Source organism: Syngnathus acus, chromosome 10 (assembly GCF_901709675.1).
Source record: "Syngnathus acus chromosome 10, fSynAcu1.2, whole genome shotgun sequence".
In the NCBI taxonomy this organism is placed as follows: Eukaryota; Metazoa; Chordata; class Actinopteri; order Syngnathiformes; family Syngnathidae; genus Syngnathus; species Syngnathus acus.
Window position 1 is genome coordinate 22,991,956 of NC_051095.1, and position 15,559 is coordinate 23,007,514.

General features: G+C 40.9%; 1 protein-coding gene across 3 annotated transcripts in view; it reads right to left on the reverse strand.

The window, feature by feature from the left end:
- Positions 1-15,559, reverse strand: part of cyfip2 (cytoplasmic FMR1 interacting protein 2) — a 28,286-nt gene that overhangs the window by 7,640 nt on the left and 5,087 nt on the right. Inside the window, exons 2-26 of one of the 3 annotated variants that reach the window (XM_037261579.1) lie at positions 14,301-14,450; positions 14,136-14,225; positions 13,272-13,349; positions 11,121-11,222; positions 10,805-10,986; positions 10,611-10,707; positions 10,225-10,353; positions 10,017-10,121; positions 9,849-9,937; positions 9,518-9,755; positions 8,471-8,623; positions 8,161-8,300; positions 7,928-8,075; positions 7,367-7,520; positions 5,060-5,216; positions 4,885-4,981; positions 4,727-4,803; positions 4,529-4,637; positions 4,325-4,444; positions 4,037-4,236; positions 3,882-3,969; positions 3,608-3,751; positions 3,422-3,512; positions 407-537; positions 1-164 (exon numbers count right to left, since the gene is read on the reverse strand). The exon at positions 1-164 is cut by the window's left edge and continues 818 nt beyond it. In XM_037261579.1, the coding sequence (XP_037117474.1) occupies positions 129-164; positions 407-537; positions 3,422-3,512; positions 3,608-3,751; positions 3,882-3,969; positions 4,037-4,236; positions 4,325-4,444; positions 4,529-4,637; positions 4,727-4,803; positions 4,885-4,981; positions 5,060-5,216; positions 7,367-7,520; positions 7,928-8,075; positions 8,161-8,300; positions 8,471-8,623; positions 9,518-9,755; positions 9,849-9,937; positions 10,017-10,121; positions 10,225-10,353; positions 10,611-10,707; positions 10,805-10,986; positions 11,121-11,222; positions 13,272-13,349; positions 14,136-14,225; positions 14,301-14,417 (3,072 nt within the window). In that variant the 5' untranslated portion in view covers positions 14,418-14,450 and the 3' untranslated portion in view covers positions 1-128. Of the gene's footprint in view, positions 165-216; positions 256-406; positions 538-3,421; positions 3,513-3,607; positions 3,752-3,881; positions 3,970-4,036; positions 4,237-4,324; positions 4,445-4,528; positions 4,638-4,726; positions 4,804-4,884; positions 4,982-5,059; positions 5,217-7,366; positions 7,521-7,927; positions 8,076-8,160; positions 8,301-8,470; positions 8,624-9,517; positions 9,756-9,848; positions 9,938-10,016; positions 10,122-10,224; positions 10,354-10,610; positions 10,708-10,804; positions 10,987-11,120; positions 11,223-13,271; positions 13,350-14,135; positions 14,226-14,300; positions 14,451-15,559 lie in introns of those variants that run through there. The other 2 variants (XM_037261580.1, XM_037261578.1) reach the window with 2 other exon arrangements.

Sequence of the window (15,559 nt, forward strand, 5' to 3'; positions counted from 1 at the left end):
TAGATCACAATGTTTTTGTAGGCCTGATGGGATATAAATCATGTCATGCAAACAGTACAGAGAAAAGAAACACAGCAAGCCAAACTAAAATGAGAAGAAAAGAAAGAAACAACTCATTTCAAAGTTATCTAGATAGCAATATACAAAACCCATGTCCTTACCACCTGTGGTTGATGCCAGCGTGCAATGAAAAATAGAATCATAGTTTCAAGATTAAACTCACTGCAGCACTCAGACTGGGGCCTGAAAGACCGCCTGTGATAAGTGATTTAGAGAAAATCAACATCTTAAATAAGGCAGAAAACTTCAGGCTCCCAGACGAACGACATAAGACATGCACAGTCCAGGTTGGCGGCTCTTATTATACCAGCTCAAACTGTCACGCCAGCCATAGAGTTAGTCTTACCAGAGCTTGCTCGATGAGCAGGCAGAAGAGGATGGCGTTCCCCACCTCCCTTAAGCTCTGGAAGACATCTGTCTTGAGCTCAGCATACTCAATAATATCCTTGAGTTGATGGTGGAAGAACTCCAAGATCCCTACAACGAAAAGAGTATGGGAATCTCGCCGTACTCTTTCTATCAGCTAGACATGACAAAACTATAAAATATTATTCCCCGCCACACTTTACCAAATCAAATGTGTTTGGTAAAAAGTACACCTATACTTCTAATAATCTAAGACTACTGGGATGAATCGAAAAGGATTTGTTCACCCACATGGCGACAGAGCATGAGAGGATAACAAGCAATTTGGGTCAGAACATTCGTAATCTAAGGATTTATTTATTTATTTATATTAAAACCTTCTCATGGGTATATGCCATTTGACAAAAATTTAATCTGAATTTGTGGGTCTAGTCAACATGCAAGAAGGCCATTTTGAATAGGATGCAAAGTGGTATACGGTTTTATGGTTTAAATGCCTGACTCCTTCCTATAACCTTCCAGTGATACCGTTGTTGAAGCTGTAAAATATGCTTTCTTGGGATTTGGCCTCCTCTGACATCAGCAAATATTTCTTCAACCTGACAATTTGCTGGTTAAACGCCATCTAGATTTTACGCTAGCTGGAGCCACATCCAACTAATTACACAAACAGCCTAAAACAATTTTGCTGAAATTGATTGGGGCATTGTGAGCTTCACTGACATGTGTGGTGGATGTCATTGTTTTTCATTCATAAATATGAAAACAGCATACACCAAACCCTTTGAATCATCGTACAAATCACTTAATTGTATACATTATTATTATTATTATCATTAGCATCATCATCTTTATCATAGTTTTATGATATAGCTGCAGCACAGCTATGGTGGTCTCCACATGCACATTTCACAGATCTATGATCTCCCGGAGCAACTTTACATCGCCCGCCCATGGAGGTCTGCTTGCAGTTCTTTTAAAACATACTTTGTGCGCTTCAAATTCCTGGATGGAGTTCAGCAAATCAGAACTTAATTTTGTTATGTAAAATACAGCGCCTGGCACTCTCTCTCTCTCTCTCTTAGATTGATGGCTAATTTAGTCAGCTGCATTCTTGCCAAAAAAGGCAAAACGGCCATTTTTATTTGTGCCAAGCTGTGTGTATCTGCAAAAACACTAAAACCCAGTCTAGTTTGCCTCTGCGCAAATTTTGACTGTGCATCACACTAGACTTGCACTCAACACAAAAACAGACCCCAGACGGCTCGGCAAAATTGCACACCTCTGGTCATATTGTGCTGAATACAGAGTCAAAATCCTATGTCATAATTTCCTTTTCCAATTTTTGGTCTGTTATTACACTTTATCCCTTTGCCAGCACTGGTAACTTTCATTGGTGGCAACTTCAATGCCCAAACCAAACCCCACCCAATGAAATAAGATACTGTACCGTAATTTTCGGACTATAAGTCGCGTTTTGTTTCATAGTTTGGGTGGGGGGGCGACTTATACTCAGGAGCGACTTATATGTGTTTTTTTTTTTTTTTCAAAAAATTTCAAAAAATAAAAAATAAAAAAAAAATGAAACCGCGATAAACGAACCGCAATGTAGCAAGGGATTACTGTAATTTGGTCCCTGGACAGCCACCCGGCCGAGCGCCGGCGCCCGACTTCAATCCACGAAAGTGAAAGTAAGCTGGACGAGTGACGCGCGACAGCAGCGCGACAGCAGCGCGACAGCAGCGCGACAGCAGCGCGACAGCAGCGCGACAGCAGCGCGACAGCAGCGCGACGCGACGTCGCGGGTCAGCAGCGCGACGGTTGTTTACATAAAGGACAAAGATCGACTCGTCCAGCTTTCTTTCACTTTCGAGGATTGAAGTCGGGCGCCGGCGCTCGGCCGGGTGGCTGTCCAGGGACAGTGGATGGTGCTCGGACAATGCTTTTACGCACGCCCGGTCCTACTCTACCGAGCTGCCTTTCAGCTCCGTGGATGGAAGTCGAGGGCCGGCGCTCAGCCGGGTGGCTGTCCGAGGACGGTGCATAGGGCTCGGTCATGGCTTCTACGCACGCCCGGTCCTATCGTATGGAGCTCTCGTCCCCTTTCGTGGCTGGACGTCCACGCCGCCACACGCCTGTAAGTTTGTTTTGTTAAATAAAGAGCCGTTTACCAAACCCACGTCTTTCCTTGAACTTTGTTAACGCTACAATATAGTTATATAGTAGATCTGTGGAATAACGACGAGGCTGACGTGACGGCGCACGCGCGGCGATGTTGACAAAGGACGAGGAATTTGATCGATGGATTTAATGATTTAGAGTGCACAGATGGTTTGATAACATTATTGCTTATATAATAGTTATTTGATATATAATTTATATATCGTTATATGGGCCTGTGGAATATTTTTAAGTGCAAGAGCCGTCAGCGGCGCGCACGCATTGTTGACAAAGGACGATTGATGGATTTAATGAATTGGAGTGACGCAGATGGTTTTATTAACGTGTTATTTATGTAATAGTTTTTTGAATAACTCTGAATTTTACGTCAGGGCCGTTCTCAGCTCTTAGTTTGTGTTTATGTCACGTTAGCATAGCTATCGTTTAGCCTGTTGTTGCTCGTTCATGACTGTTCTTGGTGTTGGATTTTGTCGAATAAATTGCCCCCCAAAATGCGACTTATACTCCGGAGCGACTTATATATGTTTTTTTTTTCACTTTTTTGGGCATTTTATGGCTGGTGCGACTTATACTCCGGTGCGACTTATAGTCCGAAAATTACGGTAAATCCTGACATTTTAAAAATTATGCTAGTTTGACATCTTCAAAATTTGTTTGACTTTTGATGCATAATTCTTTTCTCAGTATTGTGGTTGAACTCCAAATTGTAGGACTTTTGACTTTGAAGGTTCCACTGTTACATGAAGTTTTCTATACAAATTAATGATGGTAAAGCGCGGATAATTTACGGTCATAACAAAGGACAAAGGTTTACCTGGGGAGCCATATTCGTGGCGGGGTAGGCGACAGATTTTGGGCATAACTTCGATGAGTGTTTTTACATACTGCAGAACGGTGCCCTGTAACTACAGAAAGACGATGCACGTCATGTTAAGATCCCATAAAAAATAGGTGGAATGGACATGTTTAGGAAGGCCAAGTGGAAAATGATGATGAATACCAAGCTCTTGACAATCTTTAGCAGCTCCTCCATCACAACAGCAATGCCTTGGTAACCAAGAAGACGACAAATAGTCTTGAAATGAGGTGGGCCAACAAAGTTCCTGTATGAGCTGTATATGTGAGAGTAGGCAATGTTCAGAGGCTAGGAGGAAAAGAGGAGACAAAGAAAGAGTCAGTATCAGCCAGCAAATTACATACAGTGACAGTCGGTTTCAACCCAAGGAGTTGAAAAATCATTTTGAAAATTAAATGTGTGGCAGACTGTGGCACACCTTGGACCCATACAGGTAGTAAGGCTGTACATTGGCTGGCTTGTCTCTCTGAGGCTCTTGGGTGAAAGGAATGGCTGTGCGTACAAATCTGAAAAGACAACATGCTTAAAACAATTCACTATTTACATAAGGTGCATCTGAAAACACAGACAGACCGGTTTGTGGATCCGTTGTAGCAATAATTAGGGAGGAAATCGAAATTGAGCTCCCAAAAAACATGAAGTGTAATTCGACCGTAGGGAGCTGAGACGTTGTGATTGGCCTCACGGAACATGGCATCAAAGCTGTCCAGGGTCATGTGCTTGGACAGAAGCCGGTGGGTGAGTCTGTTGATCTCCAGAAGCCACTCCAACTCCTGACCCCAAGTGCGATGCAAAGTATTGCGTTTAAAACTTATCTTGAAAGCTCAACTATTTTATTGGGCTACGGTACGTGATCTTTACCACAATAGATGTGAGATCCTCGCTTTCAAAGCGGCTGATGGCATGATCCAGAGATTTATACATGGCAGCAGAGATCCTCTGGGTGATAAGACGGTTCAGGTCAATGGAGCGACCCAGAAGCTGTAGCACACAGAAGGAACAGAGTAAAAAAAAAATATATGTGAACTGCACAGATATACAATATGCTCGAGTTGTTTTCAGTACCTGCACATGTCTCTGTTTTAGCAATGTCTCATAGCGGTTTGAAGGAGGGTATGGTATAATCACCCCATAGTTTTTACATTCTGCCCGGAAGCGTTTATCAAGCAGGACACTGTGGAAGGGAAAAAAAACCCTCTTAAATGGGTACAAGATATTGCGCCAACAACATCAAACTTAATAAAACCAATTCACACTTCCTACCTGCCAGCCATTGCTTTGTAGTAGGCAAATATCTGATCAGCTAACTTGTAGACAAACTGATCAAAGCAAAGGTTTACCTGTGAAGGAGGAAAAAAAAACATTTCAAGAAACTGACATAGAATAATGACATTTGAATTTAATTAACCCTTAAAGATTACCTCTGCCTCAATTTCATCATAAAGGAACTGCTTCTTGAACTTCGTGAGCGCATAGTAGCCACTGTCATTGTACAAATCCAGTGGATACAGCACATATCTAGGCAGATGAAGAAAACACTAAATGCAAACCATTTTGCTCAAAACCCACTTGATTTGTTAAGGAAGTCAGACTCACTCCATCATTGACGGTTCCTTGGTCTCCAGGATGTGGTCAGTGAGAATCCATGGCATGGACATCTCAATAGGGAACTGGATTCTGCGACCCATGGTCAGCTCAAGGAAGAACTCTCTAAACCAGAGCTGGGACAAGTCACAACACTGCTGCAGGGCCTCTGGACATTGAAAGAACACAACAAAGTGAGGTACAGTATTTCGTCAAACAAATGCACATTAATACAGTTGACTCATTTTTTATATAGTTCTCCTGTTATGTAGTAAAGCATCGCAAGCATACAACTATTAGACACAAAATGAACTTAATGTTAAATTTGGTGTGTTAGGAGGACCATTTTCACTTATCTGGGAAGGCTTTCTGCAACACTTTGGGGCCTGTCTTTCGGAAATGAACATTTGTAAGGTCAGAAGTCAGAGACAAGAGGCCCTGACTCTCAAACTTGGGTCAAGTTCATCTCAATGGTGTTCAATTGAAGCCTGGATGATTGTGGAACAAATAAAAATCCTGACTATTTTGATTGAGATTGATTAGTGATTTAAAAACTTTGCTAACCTGGGATCTGGGGGATTGTATTTTGCACAATTTCATGTGGAAATGTGTGTTGGTAAAAGAAAAACAAAAGTCCTTGGATCTTTGCATTCTTGAATTTTGAAAAGAAAATCTCTTGAATCTTTGAGAACTCATCTTTAAATATAATTCAAAATCTAAATAACTATAATATCAAATGTCAATGGTGTTTAATTGAGGCCTGGATGATTGTGGAACAAATAAAAGAGAAAAAAAAGTCCTTGGATCTTTGCATTATTGAATTTTGAAAAGAAAATTCCTTGAATCTTTGAAAACTCATCTTTAAATATAATTCAAAATCTAAAAAACTATAATATCAAATATTTAAATAAATTAGCAAGGAAGTAAAATAAGAATAAACTGGAATAATAGCAATTGATTTTTTTTTTTAAACAAATACATGTTTCTGTGCATTTTGGCCTCTTAGGGGCAGTGTAGTGCCATGCATGGATAGAGTTACACGCTTAGGATGAGAACAAACGAAGTTACGATTGAAATCTAAGAGTTAAATTATTAGTTAGAGTTCAATTAATAGAGTCTTTATTAATATGAGCTGTTTCTCGGAGATTGAGATTTTGTGTGTGAACGTTTATTTCATTAATTTTCATTTAGCATTTAAATGGAATCCTCCATTGACTTTAGCATGATAGCTAGCAATGTTTTCAAAATAACGCATTTTTGTTTAAATGTACAAGTGTAATTATTTTTTGTTGATCATTTAGTTTTTCATTAAACTCCAACTAGGGTGCCATTAAATAGCTTAAAGTACGCTCAGGAACGGTAAAGTCACATGCTACGCAAGCAACATGCTGCATTCAGGGTACTTTCACAATGTCTTGAACTTGTTAACACACCGCGCCGTTCTGCACATTTTTAATCAATTTTGTTCCATTATAACGTTTTCAAGAGAAGCCAAGATCAAAATTGCAATCAAATTTCGATTAATCGCCCAGCCCAAAGTGGAAGTTATTCAATCATCCAACCAAGCCTATATGGAAAACACTGTGCACTCGGGCAAAGTCATGATGGAAAGCAAAAGAGCCAAAATGTCTGGTAAAATGAATCAAGATTCAGGGGTAACTTGTCAAGGACAAGGACCCCAACCAGTGGTGGTTCTACACTGAATTACTCCCTGGGAGAAACTATTTCCGATTGTGCCGCCGCCCCGGGAGGCCACCCGTGTCGCCTGTGCCAAAAACCACTCCTGTAGGAGGGGGGGTACTTATTCTCACGGGTTGAGTTAGTGTAATAGGGCTGTTGTTACAATTAGTACCCCCTGTAAACGTGCTTGGGGAGGGGGGAACCTATTCAAATTTGCTACACTTGGTGAAAACATCCCCAGGAAGAAAAAGTCAGTTGATGTCGAAGGTTCACCGTTTTAAAATAGGAATGGGGTACCTATTCTCGTGGGTTGACTTATTCTAATAGGGCTGCTGTTAGAATTAGTGTCCCACTTGTAACTTGACTTGGTGTGGGGTGAACATGTTCAGATTTGCTACACTTGGTGAAAACACTCCAAGAACACGCAGAAAAAATAAATTGATGCTGCCATGAACTGTGCTGCCAGGCTCTACCGGGAGACAAACAGGTCTCTTGGAAATGATCACCAGGCTTGAGGATTGAAGCCACTGCTCATGCCACCCCCCACGTGACATAGAAAAAATGCTGCCTCGTGTCGCCGGTGCTAAAAACCACTACTGACCCCAACTGCCTTGTTCAAAGAGGAGATGTTGTCCTCACCACTGAAGTTGAGCAAGTGTGTGAAGAAGAAGGATTGTTTGTGAAAGTCTTCTATGGCGACCACAATGGGTCCATCTAGACTGCTGCGCAGCGTCTTTTTAGAGCCACTCTTGTCAGCGATCAATGACTCCAACATAGTGCGCACCATGTACAGCTGCAGGGAACACAAAGAGGGACTTTGAAGAAGGAAGAAACCGCACACAATGCACTACACACTGGACAGTTTAATGAGATTGATTACAAGAGCAACTCTATTGCATACTATACTGTACTATACAATTAATTGTAAGAGCAATTGCAATACTATACTACTACTCTTGCTACAACTGCAGCAGTAACCATAAAGAAAATTAAAACTAAGTATATTACCGATGATGGGAACAAACTGTGTTGAATTTAATCGTCTTGAATTGATGTAATAAATGAAGTGGCTGATAAGTGTACAGTATTAGCAAACAAACGTTAGTTGAGAGGAATTACACAACAAAGCATTTTGACTTGATGCTCATTTGTGTCATCATGTCTGTCCCTTTTGATGGTAATAACTCCAATGAAACTTACTTGTGTGCTAGAAGGTCCCACAGCTCTCCGCGGCACCTTGATATCAAAGCCTCCTTTAGGGTCCTTCTCCCCCCTCAGACACGGATCATTTGGAGGTTCCCTCGCCCCCTCCCAGTCACAAACGGTTTTACGAATAGCTTGAAGAACACTGAAGAGAAAGAAAATGGGACGATGGAGCCACACAAAACATTGAATGGGTGGGTTGTACTTTTGATCATATGATAGTTATGTACCTAATGAGGACATTCTTCTTCTTGCGCACAGCTTGGCGCAGAGGCTCTCGGAGTGTCATTTGGGCAAAGTCCTGCAGAGCTGCGTAGATGGTATTCCTGATAGCCTGATTGAAAACGGACTCCATTCGGCCCATCAGGACCTGATAGTCACAACGACATCGGCATGAGTACTGAATGTTTAGCACCACACTTGTAACAGCAAGAACATTATCAAAATATGTAGATGATAGACAAAAGCTGCTTTGTTTGTCAGAATGGGAGCATAAATAAATCATCTCAAAAGTGTAAAGAGACCAGGGGTCTTTTGTACCTGAAGGCCTTTAATCATGGCAATCACTTCCACCAGAGCAAACTTCTCCTCACTGGTGTAATTATAACGTGTGGCTCGTTCATACTCCTCTGCTGTGCCCGGACAGTCCTTGTTACAAAATTTATCTGTGGGATGGACCAGCTTCCACGAATACTGAAAAAGCCAAAAAGGTTCGATTACTTTGATGGTGACTTTAAGAATACAGGTCATCGGGTACACCTACACAATCCTACTATACAAGAGATGTATTATTCTCAGTTTGAATGGATATGTTTGAGTTAATATTCATATATTTATGCTTGTTTCAGTCGTGTACAATTACAACATCAAATCAGTCTACCTATTTTCATGGGTTATGTGGTCCCAATTGATTTTGGGCAAGAGGCAAGGTACAACTTGAACTGGCCATCAGTCAATCACACACTGTACAAACTAAACAATCATTTATACTCACATCCACATCAATTTGCAATTTACAGCCTATTATGCACCTAATATGTACTGTATGTTTTTAAAACTTTGAAAGAAGCCATGGCGCCCTGAGAAGACCCATGCAAATACGGTACAAATCAAAGTTTGAACCCTTTTGAATCCCTTTAATTGTGATGTAGACACATACCGTAATTTTCGGACTATAAGTCGCACCGGAGTATAAGTCGCACCAGCCATAAAATGCCCAAAAAAGTGAAAAAACCCATATATATGTATATAAATCGCTCCTGAGTATAAGTCGCCCCCCCACCCAAACTATGAAAAAAACCCGCGACTTATAGTCCGAAAATTACGGTAATACCCCAAACTGAAATGTTTTTTTTTTTCAATTTCATTGCACGAGAGGGAAAGAAATCCTCTCCGGTAATTGAATAAGGTGACAAAAAAAAGAGACAAAAAAAAACCCCAAAAATATAATTGACCATTATCATCTTCATAGGTAAACTCTCTGAAACGGCTTTTGTGTTGGATCCCAGAAATATTGTGCAGGTCTACCAACTGTATTGTGCGAGCCGTCAACAAGCTTTCCTTGGTAATTTGACAAGTATTACTCACAACTTCCATGACATGCGTACTCCACTTGGACAACAACTGTAGACCCCTCAGTGAAAGGTCAAAAAGCTCTCTGTATTCCTCATCTGATTTCTGGCTGTCCAGACCTGAGCCCGTCACCACTTCGCTGTTGCTATAGCGCGCCAGCTCAGAGATGAAGCGAATGTGGTCCTCTCTGATCTGCACCATTTGCTCACATAGGTTGTACTGTGGTGAAATGCTGCTCTGGGTGCACGTCCATCTGTGTGCAGAGGGGAGACACGGGAGGGCTCATATGCTTCAAGAAAGGATGGAAAGCCGTTTATATGAAAGTGGGTATTAATTGGTTTCTTACTTGGACTTGTTTTCCTCGTAGTGAGCACTTGTCTCAATGTAGCGGGACAACTCTATCTGCATGTCTCCAAATAGTGGCACCACTTGAAGCTTAAACGCACACCAAAAAAAGTCTCTTCTGATTTGTTTGATTTTGGACAAACATCCATTGAAAAGGTCAAAGTCTTACTTTGAAGAACTTGTCGATCTTGCTAAGGTTGATCCTCTTTTTGGCGTCTAGTTTGTAGATATTACTCACATTTCCGTCCATCAGGTACAGACCAAACCCCATCACCTGACATGAGAGGTACATACGTGTTGTTTTAATGTGGAAAAAGGCAAGCTGAAGCACATGACTACCGTAAAAGATCGGGTAAGAAAGCATTAAATGTGTGTACCTTGAGAAGCATGTGCTTCTCACTTGGAGTCAAATACATCTTGTTCTCATAATAATCTACACAGATGTTGACAATATCTGCCAAAAGTTCTTCATAACCTGGAATCACTTCCAACTGTTGGTGCAGGCACTGCAAAAACACACAACAACAGGAAGGAGAGAATGTTCAAAGTTTGTAAATCTATAGTTAGACATTCAGACATTTTTTGGAATACACTGTAGGTACTTCACTGGTCACTGGCTCTACCAACAATACAGTAGCTTTTTAGCAAAACCAGAACGCTGTTGTTGTCCTGCTGGTGATACCAGCAAGGCTTCACAACATGTACCAGTAAAATTACACAATTTGGAAGGGATAATCCAAGGAGTAGAAATTAACAGGTAAACCTGAGTGATTCTGTTGTGGTTGGCTAAGAACATTGAAAGATTTTGAGATTCCTGGATGGACTGAGGGTCAGCCATCTTCCTCAGGAACTGAGCAGCCCTGGAGACAAAGAGAGTCCAACATAAGAACCAGTTCCCTTTTGGACAAGCAAATGCAATAAAGAGAAATGTTACTACATGTGTCCATGAAACAGTACCTTTTATAAGCAGAATGATCGTTCTTTACGCTACACTTCATGTTTTTCAGTTCGTCCAGTACAGCAAACATGTTGATAAATTTTCCCAGAGTGAGCAGATAGGCCTCAGAAACAAAGTCTTTCCTTCTCTCAGCATGGCAGAGACGCTTCACTTCGCCACAGAAACGTTCTATAGCTTTCCGCTACATAAGGGAAAAGGAATTGAAAACCATAACACAGAACTATTTGCAGCAATATTTGGTTGATATAAAATAGTACTTGCTTTAGCCATTTATGCCTTTACAGATGCTTAAATAATCACATAAAAATGTCTTACTTGGAAGTACATAAACTTCATGAGCTTGGTGACTTCCGGCTCCAACACTTCCACTGTTTTCTCGTAGATCTCAACCCTGTTGGGTTGCTCGTTGCATTTCACCTAATAAACACAAGAGAGCACCATTACATATCTTGCCAATGTAATTCTGATATGGAACTACAAATTAATTGTGGACATTTCAAATTTGGGGTCTATTCAGGACCTAATGCTGAAGTACATGATAAATTGCTCCGATAAATAAAAGAATGCTGACAAGTGGTTCCATGAAATATAAATACCGTTTTTTTCCATGTATAATGCGCAAAATTTAACTAATTTATTGTCCTAAAATCTTGGGTGCGTATTGTACATGGGTACAACAATTTTTGAAGAAAATCTCCCTCGAAATAAAACTTGAAATCACCTTTCTTCTTGTTTGTTGTCAATCGCGCATCGCATTCAGCCATCCTGCCCAACACACTTAATCAGTAAAATTCATAATTGACGACACATCGTTTGATGCCATGATGCAACCCTTGATGGTGTGTTATTGTCAAATATTGTTTGTTTTTTAATCTCCATCGCAGACCGGATATCATACGGAGGCCGCCATGACAGTATGCGCAGAACGGATGCGCAAGACACGTCAATCGCGCATCGCATTCAGCCATCCTGCCCAACACACTTAGTCAGTAAAATTCATAATTGACGACACATCGGTTGATGCGATGATGCAATCCTTGATGGTGTGTTATTGTCAAATATTGTTTGTTTTTTAATCTCCATCGCAGACCGGATATCATATGGAGGCCGCCATTACAGTATGCGCAGAACGGATGCGCAAGACACGTCAGCTATATAAAGAGCGAGAGTTCAGTTTTCTTCCTATTAGTTTCAATTCACAGTTTAATTAGCCGTTTCAATCAGCAAATAACAAAATGCGTATTACAGGTAATATTTTATTTCACAACACTTTGCCTTGTTCCTTTCTTCTCTGCTGTTCACTTCAAACACGCTCCATACGAACACAATGCTCTCGTATCAGACGCTTGCTCGATCACCTGCTCGTTTGCTGTCACAATGTACCCTACACAAATCCGAAACATTTGTTGCGGCTCCGAGTCACGACGAGGGGCAAGTTTTGGTTTCCAAGGGTGTTTTTATTCCTCTTCAACTTCTCTCCCATACAGAGCCGCCTTTTTCACATGTCCGCACGTCACTTTCCTCTCTTTTCATTTTAACCTAACTGATCGCGGTGGTGCCTTTCTGGGCAGTCGGAGAAATCAACGGCAACAAAAAAAATACATCCAGCCCAGTTAAGAAATCACCAGAAAGATCACCATGACAATTGTGAACACAGAAAGATAATAAATAACTGGAACATCACTCAAATATTGGTGATCCCGTTGAGAGTCTCACATATTTCTTCGCTATCGAGTTTGCTAGCGCATGCACAGTGATACTGACCGGCAGAATAACATCCGGTTGTTCCCAAAGATGATCTTTTTTCTGAAATAATTTTACGTTTACGTACTTAAGTAGGAGTCAAAATTTGGGTGCGTATTATACATGGGTACAGGCTTTTTTCCAACAGCGACATGCCATTTTTAGGGTGCGTATTATACATGGAAAAAACGGTACACCTTCTATAGCAGGGGTGTCAAACTCATGTTTTTGGCGGGCCGCATTGTAGTCATAGCTTCTTTCAGAGGGCCATTATGACTGTCAACCCAAATAAATGTATGAGCACCTCATATTATATACAGTAAAAGCTACAAAACAAACTGACAAATAACTCGTTTTCAAATCCGACGAGTAAAAACTGGTCAAATATTAAAAAGAAAAGATATTATTAAAAGTGAAGACAATTTTCAATTTTAGTAATGACACACGAATTTGATGCACAATTTGTCTTCGCGGGCCACATAAAATGATGTGGCGGGCCGTATCTGCCCCCCGGGCCTTGAGTTTGACACGTGTTGTTCTATAGTATATTTTTTGGGTGTTTTCTTGATGTGTGAGAGGTATTCTCCCCCACCCATCGAAAGAGGAACTTGTGGGTTGAAGATGACAATACAACAAACACCATACTTAATTTTACAGTACTGTGAATTGAAAGTAAAGTCTTGAGTCCACCAATCAACATTCGTTTGCGTGTCTGAGTGTTACCTGCGGAATAGCTCGAGAGCAGCTTCTCCAAGTGTAAAGCATCACTGCATACTCATGTCCTTCTTCCAGCATTTCATTCTGCACAAAGTGAAAAAGTAATAATGATGTGAATGATGTTCAACCATGTGAACAATATCTCCTGTCATAATCCAATTCAAATAAAAATGCTAACTTTATATTGATAATGACTTTATGGTCATTACCGAATGGTGTCAAGTATGTTTACTTTCCGCCTCATTAGTACCAAACATACAATAAAAAAAAAACTGATAGAACATCTTAGATGAAAAAACAGCTTACATTTTTCAAACCGAAAGAACATTTGAGCAATTTTTTTTTTTTTGACGTTTGTTAATTGCACACAGCATTTTGACAATTAATTGTTTAGCATTTTACTATTTGGAGGTTTGTGTTTAAGATAGAATGTCTTCATCGCACATACAATTGCTCTCAGATGAGTAACCTGTTCCATAATGAATGTGCACTTTATTAATATTTCAGCAGAGGAACAATTCTTCCATTCAGAAAGAGGTGAGACACATCCCTCTTGCTCTAGTATCCTCAAATAGACTGGCTTCAGCCTAAGTGGGACTTCCCGATGAAATAGAGTTGAATAAAGCACAGCTTCCCCTATTTGTAAGTCCAGTCACACTAGTCACCTTACAACATCATTCATGGAGGAGGAAGTTGAGAGGAACTTTGCCTGGCTCAATTGTGTGATCATGGTGATATCAAAACTATAATCAATTTGCAGAGGCTGCACATCACATTTGGCTTTGTTGTACTTATTAGATGGGAAAGAACAGACCAGATGCCCATATTATTGAGGCCAGTCACTGTTTGAAAATAGAAAGCAGGCCTCACCATGCTGGAGTGGACTGTAGCTTGCTCAATATAACGAGCGATGCCAGTCACAAACGCGTTCCTATCTTCAAAGTTGGTATCAAAATTGGCCTGGAGAAGAAGAGGTTAGTGAGCAGAGTGAGACACTTGGACACTTGTCAGGTGACAGCATGGGTGGGGTTGTACCTGGTACATAATGGAGGAGGGAGGGGGTTCAATGCATGGCTGCTGGTCTGGGAGGGGCAGTTCCTCCAGCAGGTCCACATTGGATAGGGCATCTTCCAGGGTCACGTGGGTCGTCATGGTTACAAAACCTCACTCACACCACACTCAAGTCTGAAAGACGGAAAGAGAACATGAGATGAATAGCCAATAAAAATCCTACAGAGTGACTTGACATATTATGCGTTTTGTCTGCGGTGTCTTGACGACCACGGGGTGGAGCAAGCTACTTCTACTTAGAAAAGCAGAGACCAGAGTATGGAAAAAGAACCCGTGGTGACAGTACGTAAAAGCAGAACGAGTGGAGGCAGAACTTAGTTAGCATTAATACCAAGTATTGTGCAAATCTGTGGATGTACCGCAAGCAGAAGGCACATTGCCATCTAAGGCTGTCACTATTGAATCATTTAGAATTCATTATTATGTGTATCATTACATCGATTAATCGTCTAAAAATGGATTTTGCATGAAAGTTTATTGTAAAATAGTTTCCATTCATTTTTATAAATTATTATTGTTACAGATTTTTATTTGGCATTCATCAATGATGAAACAAAAATAAACAAAAATTAGCAATATCACAGTGCCGCCAGTCATTACACATTCATTCATTCATTCACCATCCGAACCGCTTCTCACGTGGCTTGCAGGCGTGCTGGAGCCTATCCTAGCGATCTCTGAGAACTAGGTGGGGTTCACCTTAATGTTCATTAACCTAAACATCAGAATCGGCACCAAAAGGATCTTAGGGAGCAGTGTCGTTCGTTTAAACGGCCGATAAAATTCAACCAGTCAATCGCAGGCACACATAGACAAATGACCATTGACGCTCACAATCATACCTATGGACAAAACTACCATGCATGTTTTTGGAATGTGGGAGGAAACTGGAGTACCCGGAGAAAACCCACGCATGCATGAGGAGAACATGCAGCCTCCACACAGGATGTCTGGAGCTGGGATCGAACCCTCAACCCCTGAACTTTGAGACAGATGTGCTAACCGGTTCCCCACCATGCCGCCTGGTTAGTGATGAGACAAAAACCCACTTCTGTAGGCGCTTAGTCCGTCATTTTTTTTTTTTTTTTTTTAATTTTGCCATCTATCAACTATCTTCGTCATAATGGGCACTCATCAGCAAGAGTGTCTGACAGGATGCCCAACTCCGGAAGCAATATATAATTAATGTAATACATCATCTTCAACGCTGCTAGGAATGTAGT